This window comes from Macrosteles quadrilineatus, unplaced genomic scaffold, assembly GCF_028750875.1.
Source record: "Macrosteles quadrilineatus isolate MER2022 unplaced genomic scaffold, UCM_ALF_1.0 Scaffold_2__2_contigs__length_208266976, whole genome shotgun sequence".
Classification (NCBI taxonomy): domain Eukaryota; kingdom Metazoa; phylum Arthropoda; class Insecta; order Hemiptera; family Cicadellidae; genus Macrosteles; species Macrosteles quadrilineatus.
Genome location: NW_026542595.1, coordinates 178033212 through 178052804, shown reverse-complemented (window position 1 = coordinate 178052804; position 19593 = coordinate 178033212). Strand labels below are relative to the sequence as shown.

General features: G+C 37.8%; 1 protein-coding gene across 1 annotated transcript in view; it reads right to left on the bottom strand.

The window, feature by feature from the left end:
* The window catches only part of LOC128986000 (vacuolar protein sorting-associated protein 54-like), a 31881-nt gene extending 13010 nt beyond the window's left edge, over window positions 1–18871 (bottom strand). Inside the window, exons 1-15 of the mRNA XM_054406049.1 lie at window positions 18509–18871; window positions 16972–17236; window positions 16357–16479; window positions 15356–15461; window positions 13580–13755; window positions 12091–12233; window positions 11017–11116; window positions 9254–9396; window positions 8775–8904; window positions 8260–8379; window positions 3196–3339; window positions 2705–2799; window positions 2152–2310; window positions 1748–1916; window positions 67–199 (exon numbers count right to left, since the gene is read on the bottom strand). Coding sequence (XP_054262024.1) covers window positions 67–199; window positions 1748–1916; window positions 2152–2310; window positions 2705–2799; window positions 3196–3339; window positions 8260–8379; window positions 8775–8904; window positions 9254–9396; window positions 11017–11116; window positions 12091–12233; window positions 13580–13755; window positions 15356–15461; window positions 16357–16479; window positions 16972–17236; window positions 18509–18606 — 2104 coding nt within the window. The 5' untranslated portion in view covers window positions 18607–18871. The remainder of the gene's footprint in view (window positions 1–66; window positions 200–1747; window positions 1917–2151; window positions 2311–2704; window positions 2800–3195; window positions 3340–8259; window positions 8380–8774; window positions 8905–9253; window positions 9397–11016; window positions 11117–12090; window positions 12234–13579; window positions 13756–15355; window positions 15462–16356; window positions 16480–16971; window positions 17237–18508) is intronic.
* Window positions 18872–19593: the final 722 nt, after the last annotated feature.

The following is a 19593-nucleotide window of genomic DNA, read 5'->3' as shown; positions in this document are numbered from 1 at the left end:
GTTATCACAATAAACCATACGTTGTGTGCTAAATAAACCTGAATGTAACTAATTTAGACTACTGACCTGTTTCCGAGATTTGATCTAAGAGTTGTTGAAACTCCACAGGAACCTCAGTCTGTTTCCAAGATTCACTGTCCAATATAAGAGACAACTTTGTTGTCCGTTCAAAATGAAATCTCTGCATGAATCTATTGGCCTGAAATTCAAAAATAGTCATAGAAAATACAATTTAAATTCTTGAAAATATGCTGGTAGAATATTGTACATGTATGTTGTATCAGTATCATAGCAAGTATAGCCGTCTCATGCCAATTTGTGGTCTTTATCATATTTTATTTTAACTTACAAATCCACCCCAGAAGTATTAAAGTTAAAACAATATTTACTGTTATGTTGTACAACTGTGTTCTCGTTCCTAATTGAACCCTTCACTCATCATTCACCCGTCATTCAAGACACAAACCACTAGGAGGCTAACAACTTTATCCTACTTTAACTTTATTTTGTATTAAGTAAAATAGTAAAATGTGTTTTAAATGGTATTGGACGGATTAGTGGAGGCATTTTCCAGTAAAAATACTAAATAGCTTAAGCCTTGCTTAAACCACTATCTTGTGCAGGTATGTCCATTGTGTTTGGCTAAAACTGTGTTTTTTTAAATTGTGTTTTTTTGTGGAAACTGTTGTTTTCTTATAAGATTATTTTGTTCCTGTTTTTGACAGCCACACTGTGTGGTTTTACTTTTACTAATAAATGCTGTACCATCGATCGTAGTCATCTTTTGGGATGACTATAGTTTCAAGGCATGCTGCCCGTCAAATCTTGTACCTTCATTAAACTGTAAACACTTTGGTCATTGCAGATCCACATTCACATACAGGCAGTTCTAAACAATACTTGTAAAAATTTAAAATTCCTGGCCGGCCTAAACAAACTAATAATGCCGTGCGGACTGGTAAATCTCCGCGTAGTGTTAAGTGTTAGTAGTTTGTTTAGGCTGGCCAGGATTTTTTTTGTCATCCAGAAAGACGACAAGGATTGATGGTGTGAAAAGGTATTTTCAACCTATTTATTAGTAATTTGTATCAATCCAGGAGGCAAAAAATAAGGGGGTTTCATTTGTAATTTTCCCCATTTAGCTAGGTTTATATAGGCCTAACAATATTGTTATATTTTAGGTACTTTAGGTACAGATCCTGAAGCACGGTAAAGATTTGTTTTTTCACTAATCGTTCTAAAAAATGTCCACAACAATCTCTCAATTAACACAAATTTACCAATAATAGGAGTGAACTTCAAACAAATAAGTGTTTATGTTAGGTTAAAAATATATAAATAAATATATAAGAGCTTCCAGACAATCCTGATAAGAATCTGAAAATGAACCTTCCGAGACAAATATTTTAACTCAAACCTTTTTTGTTTACATTTTTAAACCTACAAAAATAGTTGTGGCTAATTTGACAACATATCTTGAGACAATATTTTAACTCAAAGATTTTTATTTTTAAACCTACAAAAATAGTTGTGGCTAATTTGACATTCTTGAGACAGCCAATTTTATACCTAAGTAACGCTAGTGCCATTGTGTGAGAGAATCAAAAAACACTTTTATGGGAAAGCGATCCAGATCCCACCAATTTGTATAGATATACCGAGGATTAAACTCGTTTCTTTTGCACCAATGTCTGAGGCGTTTACCACCCCAGCTTTTGTTCCTTTAGCCATGTTATCTGTAACAAACCTGAGATCGGAAGGCAGAGCGCAGGTACGATGCTGGTGCCTCGGGACACACATTCTCACACTCACAGCTGAGCAACTCAACATGTTGATACAACTCACTGAGTTGAGTCAATGTCGCCTTCTCAGCCAGCCAATGAGACGACTTGGAGCTGTTGTTCTCCTTATCTCGTCTGTGAACAAAGCGTCCAATCAATTATTTTGGATTACAGATTGTAAGTTATTATTGTATTTTACTTTGTTGGTGATTAGATGTCTAAAAGTACTTATTCCTTCCTGGTAGTTTAAACAGATAATTATTATAGAGTGATTTAAGAATGCTCCTGCATCTTGTAAAGCTTTGTTTCATAGTAAGATCTGATTTTTTTAGAATAACAGTTTTTTTACTTCAAATAACTTAGTTCTAACTCGGTTGTGATGGTAGGACATTTCTCGTCAGGCCAGATTAGTGACTTGGACGAGAGCAGTTGCGCGCAACGTTCTTGCGTGTACTGGCACGTCGACGACAGCAACTGCTTCAACTTGTGACTGACCTTGGCATGGTCTGCAGCGGTCAAGAAGTAGTCTCTGTAACAACATGTGAAAAACTAGCTCATCCAAGAAAAGAATTCCAGAATTGATGTTGATAGAAAAATATAGATATTATATATGTATATATATATTAATTGACATATTTTGCTCCTTCTAGAGGAGGATCTTTACGATTAAGTAGTTTCTGAGCGATTATATCTTCTTCTAGGCTTTTTCATCCAAAAAAACTATGAAAACAAAATTTACTTTTTGAAATTTATTCTTGGTTATGGTAAGTTTATGTTATTTAAGAGTACATAGCCAATATTTTCTATCCCGGTTAGCAAGAAAAAGTGCTAACGATGTTTCAAGATCTAGGAGGTGTCCTTAGTCTTGCTAGAGGCACCATCTTGTGCGGGCGTATCCATAGTGTTTTAAATGATTCACTCACGTAACTGGCATGCTGTTTGTGGCCTCTTCAGAGTTCTGTCCAGCAGATATCCCTGCACTTGCATCAGCAGCGTGTTGCATTATTTCTGCGGCTTTCTGTAACAAAATATCCTAGATTCTTGAAACATTCTTACTATAATAATAACTATAATTACTATAATACTATATTAATAACTATAACAATATTTTGTATCTCAGCTACACACAACCCCACAAACGTTCCCATCTATTAGCAACTAGTAACACAAATAATTACCTTTTGATGGTTTTTCCTAGTGAATTGACCTCTTACAGTCCTCTTACGACTCGGTGCCTTGGATTTAGCTTTGTGAAGGGGAGATTTTTTACACTTCATTTAAAAGTACTGTTACGCAAGTATATTGTCCCCCAAAGGTGGCAAAGGTTCATTTTCACAACTTCTATCTCTGGTAGATTACTGAAACGGTCATACAATATATATTTAAAATTGATAAGTAATAAGTAAACACTTACTTTGACCCTTCGGACCAATCTTCGTAGAGTAGTAGCAGCATTCTTCAGCAGTTGCGTCCATTCTTCCGTTGCCAATGCCTTCAACTGGTCATCCAAACTTGCGTCTCCGCTCACTCTATGAGCCAGTTCACTAGTAGCAACCACCTGCATAAATGTTTACACACTTTCAAGTTAGCATTGGTATTAGGTATGGAGATTATTTAACATCAGTGCTGAGATATCAGTATTACAAAACGGTAAAGGGCTCTTGGCGAGAATAGGTGTGATTTTGTTACAATACAATACAATACAATATTCTTTATTGTTCATTCGTTAAGAATTACTATAGTGTCAATTGTACTTCATCGAACTTTGTTTTTAACACGTTCGCTCCGACGTAGCCACCTGTGGCGTTTTTTGTTAAATAAACCATCTTATCTTATCTTATCTAACAGGGGCAGGTCGAGACCTTAAAGCACTTCATCCGAAATCAAATTATTGCGCACCCCAGATACTTAATTGCTTTCTTGTTGACCTACAAGTTGAGGCGCCCAATGAATGCCTGTAGCTTCCCAATTAGTTCATCCTCAGGAAGATATCTACCTCTAGCCATATTTCCAAGAGTTAACGATCTAGCGTCAGAGAGCTCGCTACAATCAAAGAGTAAGTGATCAGCTGTCTCTTCTGACCTATCACAATACCTACAGATCGGTTCACCATCATATAAGCCCATCCGTTGTAGATGTTTCCTGAATCTTCCATGACCAGTTATCAGTTCAACAATTAATTTAATTCTTCGTCTGTCTAGTCTCAAGAGGTCACAGGCAACCTTTTTGGAAGGCCTAAACAGAGTAAGCATGCTGACCCTAAGAAGGGGAACATCGACCCAGCGTTTGCGATGCTTTTCCTTGGCCCATGACGCAATCGCAGAACATACACTGTTTCGTGAGATGCCACAGAAGGGTTGTGGGCCTAACAATGATGTCGCAGAGGCAGTATTTGCCAATCTGTCTGCAGCTTCATTTCCTTTAATGCCTGAGTGTCCTGGCACCCAGCAAAGCGTAAGGTCATTTCTCCTACCCAACTCAGACACAGAAGCAAGACAATCCCACACGAGCCTGGAGTTGAATTCGTAAGAGTTTAATGCTTTTAAGGTCGCTTGACTATCAGTATAGATATTGATTGTTTTGTCTCTGATATCTTTGTTAAGATGTTCTTGAGCACAAACTAGAATGGCAGTGACCTCCGCTTGAAAGACAGTTGGGTACACCCCCATTGGAAGACAAATACCAGTGCCTCCATTCATCCAATGCACACCTGCTCCAGTGCCCCCATTTTTGATCTTAGAACCATCAGTATAGCATTCTAAGTCACCTGTGGGTATGGGTCCTTTTCCGCCAGACCAATCCTTCCTATCTGGTATTAGTACTTTGAAAGGCTTTCCAAAGGAGTATTTTTTGGACATGTGATCTGAAGGTAAGTCCAATTCATCATTATGTACCACCTGAACAATTTTGGAGTGCCCTTTATTGTTTCCTGAGGCTGTCCATAAGTTTTCGCATCTAAGGCGTTGGGCTGTTTTACTTGCTACCACCTTAATATAAATGTCAATAGGTAGCATGTCAAGCAGACAGTCAAGTGCCGCTCCAGGACAGCTACTTACTGCCCCAGTTATCATAATAAGAGCAAGCCTCTGAACTCCTGCTAAAGCTTTAACAGCTATAGTTGATTCCATCTTTGGCCACCACACAAGCGAACCATATGTAAGGGCGGGTCGAACAACAGATACATACAGCCAGTGCAAAAGTTTAGGCTGTAACCCCCATGTGCCACTTACCATCCGCCTGCATGCCATAAGGGACCATTTGCCACGCTCAATGACTTTTTGAAGATGTGGTCCCCAGTGAAGTGATCTGTCCAAAATTACACCAAGATACTTCACCTGATTCTGCAGCTCTATTACAGTACCCTGCAGTCTTAGTGGGCCGATCCCATCCAGTTTCCTCCTTCTTGTGAAGGGTACCATTACAAATTTCCTGGGATTTATAGAGCCCAACTTCCTGGCACCAACGATCCACTACCCTTAAAGCTCTATTCATAAGGTCAGTTATGGTTCCGTGGAACTTTCCAACCACAAGGATTGCAACATTATCAGCATAACCTAAGGCGAAAACCCCACTTTCGTTGAGGGTCCTAATAAGGTCGTCTGCTACCAAATTCCAAAGGAGAGGAGAAAGAACCCCCCCCTGAGGACATCCTCGAGTAGTTCTTGCCTCGATCGTATCATTATGGAGTGAGAGCCTAACCTTCCTACTGAGAAGCAAGGATTCAATCCATCCACATATTATACCGTGAAAACCTCTTGCTCTCACCGCATTAAGAATCGCTGGAGTACCAGTATTGTCAAAAGCACCTTGAATATCGAGAAAGGCACCCAGGGCCACTTCACTGCTCTCTAGAGCTTTCTCAATCTTGCTTACAAGTTGGTGCAACGCAGTCTCGCATGATCTTCCTGAGACATACGCATGCTGATTAATATGTAAAGGATGTGTCCTAAGAGCTGTATCCATCATATATCTTGAGACCAACTTTTCTAGGATCTTAAGAAAGAAAGAAGATAGAGAAATGCCTTAGATTATGCCTTGATTCAGGAACCCTGGATCAATAATTTTAGAATTGCGGGGATGGGAACTATAAAGGGTAGCATCTTCTCTGCATCTGTACCACACCCTAGAACTTGCATTTGGGTTAAAGAGGGGCTAAAATGTAATCCAGTTCTAGAGCTTTGTTCGAGGGACGTAACAGTAATTAGGACTGTATGTACTAAATCCAACATAAAACTGCTGCTGGCCTCTGTTTACATGCCACAGGGCGACGATGGACTGTTCCCATCGGCCGAGGTCAGAAGATTGGTCGACCTCGCACACGAGTCTGGATCCGAACTCGTGATAGGCTGCGACTCCAATGCCCATAATACGGCCTGGGGATGCAGGGACACTAACAACCGAGGTAGGTCACTTCTAGAATACATAGCTTCTTGCGGCCTACTTGTTGCAAACGTAGGCTCAGAACCAACTTTTTTAAGCAGGATAGGCCAATCAGTAATTGATCTTACCCTGTGTTCGGAGGGTATGGCTGACAGGATTATTGACTGGTCAGTGTCCCTTGAGCCATCCCTGTCTGATCATAGGCACATTGTCTTCGGGTTGGGGAATTTCTGCGGCGAGGTTCGCTTATTCAGGAGCCCAGTTAAAACCGACTGGGCATCCTTCAGAGCTGATCTTCGGGGCAGAATTGCCTCAAACCTGAACACATCTCCTATAAACACAGTTGATGCGCTTGACGAGGCGGCAGATCGTCTAACTAGGTGCATAGTAACATCCTTTGAGGATAATTGTCCTTTGAGCAAGGGAAAGAGCAACAGGGCTAGTTGGTGGGGTCCTGAACTTGCCTCTCTTAGGAAGAGAGTAAGGGCCCACTTTAGGCGAGCAAAGATAACCAATAATTGGGATATATACCATACAACTCTCACAGAATATAACCATGCTGTACGTTAGGCCAAAAGGCTTTCATGGAAAAATTTTTGTGGAAATTTAGAGAGTATCAAGGATACTTCTAGAATACATAAGGTACTTGTTAGAGACAGGCATGTTACTCTGGGTGCCGTTGAGGGACCGGATGGTGTAATGGCTTTTGAACCTACCGAAATACTAAAGGTTATGGTAAAAACTCATTTCCCTGGTTGTATTGTTTCTGAAGTGCAGCAGGAGGAGGTGAGTCCAGAGCGGCCTAACCTGGGCCGTCGTGCCACTCATTCTATGTGGAGCACTGCTTGCCGCATAGTCACCTTCAACAAGGTAAGATGGGCTGTTGGCTTATTACGACCCTTCAAATCGCCGGGTCCTGATGAGGTAAGACCTGTTTGTTTGCAGGAGGTTCTTGATACAATTATACACCCACTCTGTAAACTTTTCAGAGCCAGCTTAGCCTTAGGACACATTCCCTTAGGGTGGTGTAATTCGCGTATCGCATTTATTCCTAAACCAGGAAGGGATAGTTACACTGACCCTAAGTCATTTAGACCCATTTCTCTAAATAAACCATGTACCACCCATGGTACACGTTGACTAGTCATCACGTTGAAAACAAAAACAAGTACATTCCATGAACTTAAAAACAGACTTTGAGCTGACTTTTTAGTACAATTTTTTATATTCAAGCAAGTTTTTGTTGTTGAAATAAATAAAAACACATTTTTTAACATGGTGTTTTAATATTGGTCGGTTAAGTCGGTTTTAACAACACCGACCCAGATATTTTTGCAATAGTTAAAGGAAAAAGGTTAAGTTGGATAGGGCATGTGCTAAGAAGAAGAAGAGGAAAGGAACAAGACTGTATGAAGTTTGGAGAGCCACACCTGGGGAGGTAAACGTCCATTGGGAAGGCCGAAATTGAGATGGACTGATCAAGTATTGAACGACATCAGGACAATGGGTGCAAATGTCAACTTGGCAGAAGACAGAGAAGGGTGGAAGAGGCTGGTACATGAGGCGAAGAATCAACTGAGATTTGTGGAGCAACGGCAGTAGTTTCAATATCAATGTAACCTGAATTTGGTTCATGTACCACCCGTGGACACGTTTCACAGGGCATACATGAACACAAACACAAATACATGGTAAAAACACCCTAGAAGACTCCAAAATGCCTTTTTGTTGCGTACAATCACCATAATAACAGTCCACTGGTGGCCCTTGAAGTTTTGAGGGTAATAGCGTGTACCACTGGTGGTACACGTTGGGGTTTTCAAAAACGTTTTACATCGGTAAAAAATTTATCGGAACAAACGTGTTAATGGGAATAGCAGGCTTACCTGTACAGTGAGCGAGTCTCCTCAATAGGTAACACATTTATATTCACACAAAGTTAAATATTTCATGGTCACTGACCACTTTTTCAATCACAAAGAAAGGAAGATAGCAATTGTGATGTAGAATGTAGTAGTGCCAACCTGGTACGTTGGTAACACAAGAAGTCATTACATTTTTTCATATAGGACCAGCATAGCATAAACACAAGATTTACCTCAATGACTGCTTGTTTGACTGCTGCCTTGATGGCCGATACAGTCTCTTGTTGGTAAGCGTCGATGAAGTCAAAACAGCCTCGCCTCAGCATGCCTAACACTATACAAGACAGCTTGTCCTGAAAACAACCACCGACATTGTTGTTGTTTGTACTGTCCCATACAAGTACTCTGTATATGTAATATGGTAGATTCAAAGATTTATTTCAACAAGAGTGGTTAACTTAATGGTTTATTAAGTACAAACCATACTTAATTTTAACACATGGTTTGTAATAATCTGTTCATTATTAACGGAGGAGTAGTATATAAGGATTGTTAATTAATTAAAATTTAAAATCCCCCTTAATAGGCTTAAATTCAAATCCTGTTAGTTTTTTTTAGATTGCTGTACTAGGAGATTAGGAGTTCCACAGTGTTTGGTAAATTAGCATAATATTCATGGAATTATACCTTTGATAAGACCCTATGTTTGCTTAAGACGAATGAATGAATCTTTCCAAAAAATACGTACCCCTTGAAGGACTTGGTCTTCAGACTCCAGTAGAGGTCTGTTGAGGTCGGCTGTAGCATAGCGTTCAAACTCTCCAGTCATCAATGTCCCAATCACCTTCACCATCTCATTGAGTTCCGAACCTAAATGTCTGAAAAAAACGCACAGTTACACAGGATCCCCACAAGTTTTTCTAGTCAAAATGTAATTACCATTGGATCTAGCAAAGTTTTACAAGCCCTTGAGTAACAGTGCATGGCATTATTGCGCATCCATTCAATATGCATATTTATCTTAAATTACGCATAAAATGTGTCCAATGTTGTCTTAGCCTAATCAATATGACGTAATACATTAGTTTCATCCTCATGGTCACAAGACTGATTCCCATTGCAATTTCTAGGAGTCTCACCTGTTTGCAATTCCCTTCCAGCGAAGGGAATTATTTCCCCCTTGCGCCCCTGGGCTCAGGCCCTGCTTTACTGTTGTACAGTTCCTACCTGAAGCTGTGTACACCAGCCAGATGCTGAGACAACAGCTCCTGAGTGGTAAAGATAAGGTCCAACGCAGCCACATAGTCCGGTGCAGACAGCAGCAGTTGTATAGTAGGCTGGGTCTGCAGTACAGTGGACATCAGCTTCAACTGCAAAATAAAGATAACCTTTTATTAGTGTGTTTAATGTGAATCTTGAATATCCAGACCTAAAAAAATAATCTTCTGGCTCATATTTAGATATCCTCATTATTTTCTCTAGCTACTCTACCATCATCTGTGACTTTATTCGAAAAAGGACTTAATATTTGAATCTTAAAAGAGATGTTGGCAGTCTTAATAATAAGTAAGTTTGTTGGAAAATATTATTTTTGTGTTATTATTGGAATTTAAAAAAAATTTTGCACTTTTTTAGGCAGGAGAATATTTGTCTCTGTGGACAAAGGAAATAATTTTGACAAGACCGCGAGAATTTATCATGTTGAGCGTAAACCGTTTTGAATATCAATTATAATTTTCGGAAGCAATTTAAAATACAGAAAGAATTTTGTAAAGAATAAAAGAAAGAACTTCACAGTCAATTGTTGATTTTATCTTGTTTACAAAAGAAATCCTAAAGAATTGGAAAGAGTGCAAACCAATTTTAAAACACAATTGTACTTAAATTGTATTTAATCTGACGCAAAAAAACAGAAAAATCAAACTCAAAGTCAAAGTCAAATCGTTTATTTCCAAAATTTAAACAATACAATAAACAGATATAAATTATAATGAAATATATTTTTCCTACAGTCACCCGAAAAAGTTGGCTTCCTTGTACTGTTTATAGTACAGAAAGCTGCTAATTGCTGCATATTTATACTTTGCCGTACGGTTTATACTTTGCCGTACGGTTTATACTTTGCCGCACATCAGGATTCCAACGAAACAACACAAAACAGCGTGGTTCTATTATGCACGTAATCCGTGTACGCTTGGAAATAGGTTGGCAACACTTAAAGATAATTATACTATGAGCAGCTGATTGACTATTATAACTACGATTTAACCTGTCATTTCGTGTTTATAGTTTCGGTATTTCTGAACTTTCTGGACTTTTCTTTTAAACGTTTTTAAAACATTCCTACGATCTTAATAAACAAGAAAATACCTTTAAAGCATTGTTTTTAGGGGCAGAAACCATTTAAAATTACAAAAACATACGGAACTATATTCTCAAAACGCGGAGCACATTTCTTGCTGAGGAAAAATAGCGGAGTGATACGGACCGCGGGTACTACTTTCTCTAGGGCACCATTTGTGTTGCCAGCTGAACCTAAAAACGTGTTGTATAGTGTTTGAAAGACTAATTATTTATATGCTTTATAGTGACTGTAGGAAAAATATAATGTGTAACACGAGTGAAAAAGGCCTTTGCTGCACTCGAGATCATTCCGAGTAGAACTTGCCTGCGGCTCGTGCGTAAACATTGCTCTCATGTGCAGCAAAGTGCCACTTTCACCACTAGTTACACAAATAACTATTTCCGCATAGGCATAAGCCCGTGTGCGGAAAAAAAGTTCTAAATCTGCTATCTTGTATATTGTGGATAAACAATGATTTTTATTGTCTAATTAAAACATTTACTACATTTCTTAAAAGTAATTATATATTAAATAACAACATAATTTAAAAGATAATATGTACAAAATTAGGACACAATAACACAAAATTAATTTAGAGTAGAATTTCCTAATGTAACTACTTCAAGCTTACTGTAAAATTTCTTACCTTATTATATACCTGAAGATAATTTTTCCGTGTGCGTTCACACTTAATTAATGTTAATGAGTCTTTTACTAAAACACTGTCTATACTATTAATCTTCTCCCTGAAATAAAAAATATATATTTAAAAAAAGGAAATATGAAAATTTCAAGAGATAACAGTCTATATAAGTCTTATACAATAATGAAAAAAATTAAGTAGGCTTACTTGCTAGTAGTGACATAAGTGAACCAATTTACAATAAATACCATATATAGGCCTACAGGGTGATTGGTAGTCAGTGTGAAAATTTTTAAGGCATTATGCACATAAATTGTGATAAAAATACACAATTCGGATAGTTATATCTCACTCCTACTTCCAGCAACGGCCATTTTTAGACATTTCTAAATTTCTTGACATTGTCTAATAAAATATCGCTTGTCTCAACTCGTAGCCAACATAATAATATTTTCAATGGCTTTTAAGAATCTGCATTAGATGATCTATCGGAAATGTATAGTTTGTTAGAGACAAATCTATATAACACCTTGTAAGTTTGACTTGAATAACAAATTTGTAAAAATCAATAAAAAGGGCGCTACAACTTGCTTAAGAACATTTTGTTACACACCCTGACGGTGGGGGTAGTTGTAGGGGTCCGTATTACATACATAATTATTTACGGGTGTCATCGAGTAGGCGAAGTTTGAGAACCCCTGTTTTATTGGACGTATTTGATCTCTAAATTAGAAGAAAAGAAGAGGATATGAACAAGCTAAATGAAAAATTTGAAAATTATAGTTGGCAAAGAGTACTAACTTCCCATTACGTAGTCATTTTATAAATGAGATGATTCTTGTTCCGACATATCAACTGTAAAAGGCATCAATGAACTCGGACCAAGATTTCAGCTGTTTAGGTCTGCTGGTATCGGTATAGAGACACCTATTTAATCTCATAATGTATCACATCGGTACCCTCCATTCAATTTTATCCAAACACATAATACTTTAATACTTTAACACACTGACCTATCTTAAAGATAAAATATTAAAAGATTTTGTGGATTTTCAACTCATCCAGTGTGCTGCTTACCTAAGTGTCCGAACCATAGATATGGTGTGGCCAAGCTGTTCCATGAGAGTATCATGTGAAGTCATCGCTAGGAAAAAAGCATCAGACTTTTGGGAAACTTGCTGGGCAATCTGGACTTCCACAATATCAAGGTAATGGGTTAGCTGAAAAATAATTTGATATAAAATGGAGTCCTGCTATAGTTGGCTCTTTAAATATGATCAAAAGAAATGCAGGTTGCAGCTGTGTATGTTTAATAGTAATACCAGAGAACAAACTGTCTCCCATCTATAAAATCCATTTAACTCAGGGCAACAATTGTTAGGTTATGTTCAAGTGTTTTTATTTTAATTTAATACAGGAACATCACTGGAGCTTAATTCAACTCAGGTGTTTTTTAGGGATGTTGTTTTAGGGAACTGACGGGATTGAATTTTCAGTTTGGGACAGGACGGGACGAGATTTTAAGAGCTTTTTTTTTAAAAAAGGGCTTGTTTTAAAAGTCTTGAGTACTGCAGTTACCAAAATCGACTTATACCTGTTGTGTCACTGATTTATAAAAAATAAAAAATGGGTAAAAATTTACAGGTATAGAAACTTGTGACTCGCGGTCATGACATCAAAATGACTCACAGTACAGTCATGGCACGATCGTCGAAATGACTCACAGTCACGTTGTGATCGTCGGTATGACTCACGGTCACGGCGTGATCATCGGTATGACTCACAGTCATGGCGCGATTGTCGAAATGACTCTGTGGTCGCGGCGTGTTTATCGATATGACTCCACGGTCACGGCGAGGTTGTCGGTATGACTGACGGTCACGGCAAGGTCGTCGGTATGACTCACGGTTACAGCGTGATCGTTGAAATGACTCACAGCATGACATGATCGATAAAATAACTCGCGGTCACGACGCGATCCTCAAAATGACTTGCGATCACGGCTCGTTGGTTGAAATGATTCAGCTTGCATGCCGTGATGCTTGTAATGACTTCGCCTCCTGCGTTCGTGGAACTATCATGAGCATCTCTCGCAATAGCGGCGTAATCGTTACTCGCGATGCAGAAAAATCACCGACAATCGGATCAAATCCCGTCCCGAAAAGCTCCCGAATAAAATGAAATCCTCTCCTGAAAAATTCCCGATCAAACGTAACTCCGTTTTGAAAATCGGGAAAATTTCAGGACCTGTCCAGTGTCCATCCCTCGTAATTTTGAAAAAGACTGTATGATGGAAACTCTATATTGAACATATCTTCGCAAAGTTACTAAGTACTAAGCGTCTCTACGTTGTTAAGCACAAAGTTGCTGTCCAGGAAGGGTTATATTTGACATCGTACTAACCTTCTCTTGCAGTATCTTAGCAGAGTCAGAGGGAGGCGGAGGCGAGGACGACTGAGGTAACACCCTCAGTTGACCAAGATGTGGAAACACTGTGTTGAACGTCTCTACATTGTTAAGCACAAAGTTGCTGTCCAGGAAGGGTTATATTTGACATTGTACTAACCTTCTCTTGCAGTATCTTAGCAGAGTCAGAGGGAGGCGGAGGCGAGGACGACTGAGGTAACACCCTCAGTTGACCAAGATGTGGAAACACTGTGTTGAACGTCTCTACGTTGTTTAGCGTAAAGTTGCTGTCCAGGAAAATTTTTGGAATCACACTTATATCGAACTGATTCTTTTCTGAAACAATGATTTTAACAATCAATCATTGAGATGGGGATGCCACCTAGGTGCACATTTTAACCAAATATGAGTGTAGGATGACTGTGGAATGGTCTGAGATGATCTGTGTAGCTTTGTTACTGTCTAAGATCAGCTGTTTCAATTAAACATTTATTTAATAACCAAAGATCAGGAACAGCTGGGTCCAGTTTAGAACCATAAAAAGCTACTGACTTTTCTCATTTAAGTTTTATGCCAACGCCCAGTAAAAAAAACCCAACACCCAATCTACTCATATTACAGAGATACTATGGGGATTAGAGTCCCTTAGAATTGATAGGACATATTAATAGCAAACTAACATATTTTAAATATTATTTTCAGATAATATTTTTTATTCACAAATTTATTTAGAGTTGTATAACAGTGTAAAGGTAAAGGACTAAATATAAAATATTTACTGCTTAGTTCTTACTCTACAAAGTAATCTTGGCCAGCTAGAAATATTACCTCGCTATCGGAGAATTGAAATTTTACCAGCAAGGAGAAAAAGGGTTCGAAATGTTTCATCAGTTTTTAATTGAAATCAAACACAAAACCCTTATGTTTCCCTAGTATGAAAAAAATCCAAAAGACCTGTATTATTCTGCATATGGGAAGATATCCTCATCCTCTAACAATTTAATCAGTGGTTCTTTTTCCTGTGTCCATGCTTTACTTTAACAGATAAGATATAATATGTGGTATCTCACAAGAGTGCACGTGATTCAATAATTGGACTTTTTAAACAAATTTAAAAGAAATATTTGTATGCTGCTTGATACTGGTTGAAATTTTTATCATTTAATCAATCGCCTCTTGATTATTTTCTTCATCAGAAATAAACAAAATACTTTGCAAAATAATTTATAGTACCGTAGGCTATAGACAGACAATGAAGAAAACATGATATTTTTTGAAACTTGGCTTTACAGAAATCTGGAACATTACCTTGTTGAGCTTCAAAGGCCAATCCATTGGCCATCAAGAGTACCATAACGAAACTACTGATAACAAACTTAAGCTAGAACAGAACAAGTTAGAAATTATCATTTTAGGGATAGGTTTGTTGAAATAACAGCCTACAATGGCTTTAACTTGTTCGCTGCAAGAATCCCTTTGACGGGACGGTTGGAAATGTGACGCACCCTTGGCCCGCCAGTGTATCAGCAAAAGCAATAGGCATTAAAATATATTAATCTTGACAGCGGCAGAGAAGGTGCTGTGTTACGGTAACCCGAGAGTGGACGTAGTTCACTGAAAACTCATAGATAGCAGCACTGCTTGGATCTGTAGCCAGTGTCTTTGTAATGTTGTTCAAAGAGAGAAAATCACCGAAAACAGGACAAAAAGTGTTTTTACACAAAGACGGAATTTTACAGGAAATTTTATTACCAACCTACACCATGCTGACATAGTTTAGTTCATCACCCATATGAGGAGGTAACAGTAGACCAACTTGTATAACACTGCACCATGACTCCAATGGGAGTCGTACGCACGCTGTGCCAGTACGGCATGACTCCGATCGGAGTTGTCAGCAGCGAACGTGTTAAAAAAGTGACAAACAGTTACTTACCTATAGACTTGGGGGAGACTCTAAGATTGGGGAATGTTTGAAGCAGTTCTGCATGAGAATGAGGTTTGAGGGCAACACTGCTTAGTCTGGCGTGCTTTCGATGTCTCTGGAAATAAATTCACAATCAGTGTTGCCACCTCCACGATAAAAACAGGGATCTAGTCAGAAACCCTAGACATGTGTTGCAGTCTAGGAGCATAGAGCTACTATGCTAGCATATTAGGTTTGCGTATTGTTAGTGTAGTAGAATGTCAGTAGGCATACTGAATAGTGGCCAAGAAGATTTGAGACCCAGCAAACATCGTTTTTCGCCAATCTTCACATGAGTAGCGAATGCAAAGGAGGGGGAGAGGGGCAATAACCCCCCCCCCCCCTGAAACTTTGGTAAATCTCCCTCTAGCCTAGTTAAAATGGGTACTATAGTTTTAAATTGCAAAAAATTATCATATTTTTGTTTCTAAGCTTCTATTTAGTTTGAGTCTTCCTACACCATTTTTAGGCAGTATTAGAATTATTAAAAAAACAAAATTTGGCACAGTACATTACCAATTAAGATGGGTTCACAACTGGGTATATTTTAAGATAAATATGATCGACTTACTCTGCGAAAAGCATGATCATGTTCTCAAGTCGCGACTTATCCATCACCGGCGCCGCATCACGTTTCGCAGTCGTTTCTTAATTATTAGTGTTTAAATGTTTCGTGCGTGTTTTCGTGTGTGTAAATGTCTACATGTTTTTAGTAAAACCATGATGAACTCATCTCCGAGGGATATTTTATAGAAAAACTGGCGTTCACCAAACCTGAGGATGTGCCAATGTAAGGCATGAAACAGCTGTAGTTTCTTTTTAACTACCGAGGATCGGAGACAGAAGCCAGGTAATATAAACCATATTAGTGCTAATTTTTACGATCCAGTGGCCAACTATCATGAAAATAAATAACAAGATTAATGGCTATTCATTAAAAGCCTACTTTACATTAAACATTACACACTTACCTTTACAGTCTTTTTCAAGTAGGCTTGAAAGTTTTCTAAAGTTATATGAGGCAAGTATCGAGGATCTGGAATGTCTGCTACCTCAACAAAACTATCACCCCATGTTTTAGTGAAGAAATCTTTCTGCAACACAAGGTAAAATGTAAGTAATATATAAAGGCTAGTTACTTAATATCAATTTTTCTTTTGAATGTATTAGGTTAGGCCCTAAGTGCAACGTACAGATAAGACATTGGGGATCAACGGAGAAACAATAAGCATTACGGTAATGGCATAGGCCTACTTGATAACAGTATCGTTAAGTTATAGACACTACACATGATTAACTTAACCCACATACTTTCATCTAACTAGCAACAACATTTGTAGTGTTGAGGAATCAAAAATATATGGGAATGAGAATGAGAATGAGAGAATGAATGAGAATGAGAATCTCATTCTCATTCTCTCATTCTCATTCATTCTCAACAACATTTGTAGTGTTGAGGAATCAAAAATATAGTCTGTGTATGGATGAATTAAAGAAAATATAATATCTAATTTTATAATAGGCCTAAAGAAAATATTGATTTTGATTTTAAATAGCATAATAACCTTAGCCTATGTTAAACCTACCTGTTTGCCCTGTTTTGGATCGTTGAGGACCGCAGGCAAGTTTTGAGCAGTTGTGTGTAATGTCCACCTTTCTCCTGAAACTTCGCTCCTAGTAGAAGATTTCCTAGAGTGACTTTTGCCGTGTGTTGCATGGTGTTTGAGAACGTGACGTTCGTAGTCCAAGTCATTTACTCCCTCGACAGGGAGGGAAGAGCAAACGTCATTGTCACCATAACGGCAGACAAAGGAGCCCCCTTCTTGCGAGCAATGCTTGGCTCTCAAATGTCTGAAAAGTGGAACTCTGAATCGAATAAAGTTTATAAGTAAAAAAGAGTATGCCTATAGTTTCAGCTTATCCGATTTAACTTAATTTGGATGTCTGATTAACTTCAAAGATTTGATTTGATAAGCTCCAAAAATCTGCAATAATTTAGGCATCAAAAATCAAATATAGGCTATGATAGCTTAGCTTGTTTGTTGTCATCGTTGTAGTTTTCAGGAGATACGTTATTGAACAATTGAACTGGTTGAAATACTGGTCCAAGTTTGGACAGAATGTTGTAAGGCATACAAAATGCCAACTAAGTAGGTAGTTTTGGCTTGAGTTCATCGGTCATCTCCTAAGGACCAAAACAGTAACTTATTCGAAAGTCTGCTTTGACTGTGGAATCATAAGTTACTATCCGAGTTAACTTACCCTAGATTAAATATCAATGATATGTTAAATATTTAATTCAATTCTAAATTAAATAATATTTATTTATTTATTTGTTTACGGTATAACACCATTTTTACAGGGTTGACATGCTGATACAGATACAATATTGAAAAATTGAGATTAGATGAACGAAAGAAGGTGAAATGTGAAATACAATTGATTAGCCTAATTAAATTTTCTTCTCTTCTGCCTTTTCTCATGCTCTTTTACTTTTTTTGTTATTTTGCAGGATTTATTGAAAGGCAGATAGGGACTAACATCACATGCTAATGAAAAAAACTGGTTGAATAGCAAGCATAATAGAAAATCTATTCAGATTGCAGTCAGTTTACGGTATTGGCTACAGTTTAATTTTGCCAGGTATACCTAAAACAGTATGAATGTACAGGGGTAGGGTACAGTTTCTTAACTGGACTACCCTAATACCAATTGAAACTATCGATTATTATCAACATTTTTAACTAACCTGCATTAAATATAAGAAAATGAAACTGTTATAACCTAACCCAACTAACCAAACTTGCTGATAATGAAAAAATCTAATGAAGGTTTAAGTTACTAATCCAATCGATATTAGGGTAGTCAAGTTAAGAAACTGTAGGATACGGTACCCATTTTGACTTAAGTTATTGTTGATCGAAACTGTGGGCCTACTTACAAAATGAGCTAAGTTAACCTAAAACTCTTCAAACAACTTGGGCCTAACACTACACCTACACCTATAATAGTTAGGCTTCGCTTAAAAAGAAATAAAATATAGCCTCCTATAATGCAGTATGAGGCGACTATGAATCATATTAAAAGTTAACCCTAGATTATGTGGGCTGGGTCTCTACTTACTCAACAAACAGTTGTAAACTTGAGAATGAGGCATTTGAACAACGTTCACAGTTGTATAGCTTGTTGGAAAAAGGAGGATCCCTTTTCACATCTTCCATTGTAAAGGTAGAAAATAAAAATGATAAGGAAGCCTAACGTGAATACATTTTGCTCCTTATGCTTCCAATGATGTCGATTGTCGGCTCGGCAACTAAACAAACCAGTTTAAAGTCACCCCTCACGAAAAGGTCCATTCTTTCCAACTAACTGTACTTCATTGTGTTAAGCACAAAATAAATATTAATTGGTCAAGGGTTAAATTAAAAGTGTATAATAATTAATTAATTTGTACATCGTTAGAATAATTTTCATAAGCAGACTGCAACGAACACAAATACAGGAGAGCACAATGAGAATGACATAACTAGCCAGCAGAGACCAGCTGTTGATTAAAAGGTCCTAATGTTTTTTTTCTATCAAGTTGCGTTGGAATAAACTGCTTACTTAGTCGGCAAATAAAGATACATACAGCTTTCTATAATATCAATCATTGGAGACCCCAAAATAAGTTACACTTTGTATATTATTAGGCCATACTATTGATTATGGAAACCACGTAATCAGCTATCTAATCAATTATTATAATAAAGTGGGGGTTTCTACAGTAGTTTCAAAGGAATATCTTCTTATATTCTGTAACGGTGCATATACCCAACTAAGCAGCGAACTGGTCTAGTGGTTAGAGCACGGGACTTCGGTCCCTAGTTCAAATCCCGCCAATTTACCAATGAATTTCATGTAAGTGATAATGCCGCAACCCCGAGGTCTAGCCTGAAGTAATATGAAAACAATTCCGGGATCGTTCCTATAAGAGTTCTAGAAAAAAATACCCGATTAAGAAACACAAAGCATAGACATGCTTACTTCATGCTATGATCAAAGTGTAGCATAGATTTGATTTTCTTAACTCCCATACAAAGTCGTTGACTTAATTACTAAAATGACACTGGCGTAAAGACGAATTAAAAAAAAACTTACAGCCTCAATAGACCGAATTTACAATAGCTCTAGCTCTAAAGATTTTCGGACCTACACAGACACTTTGC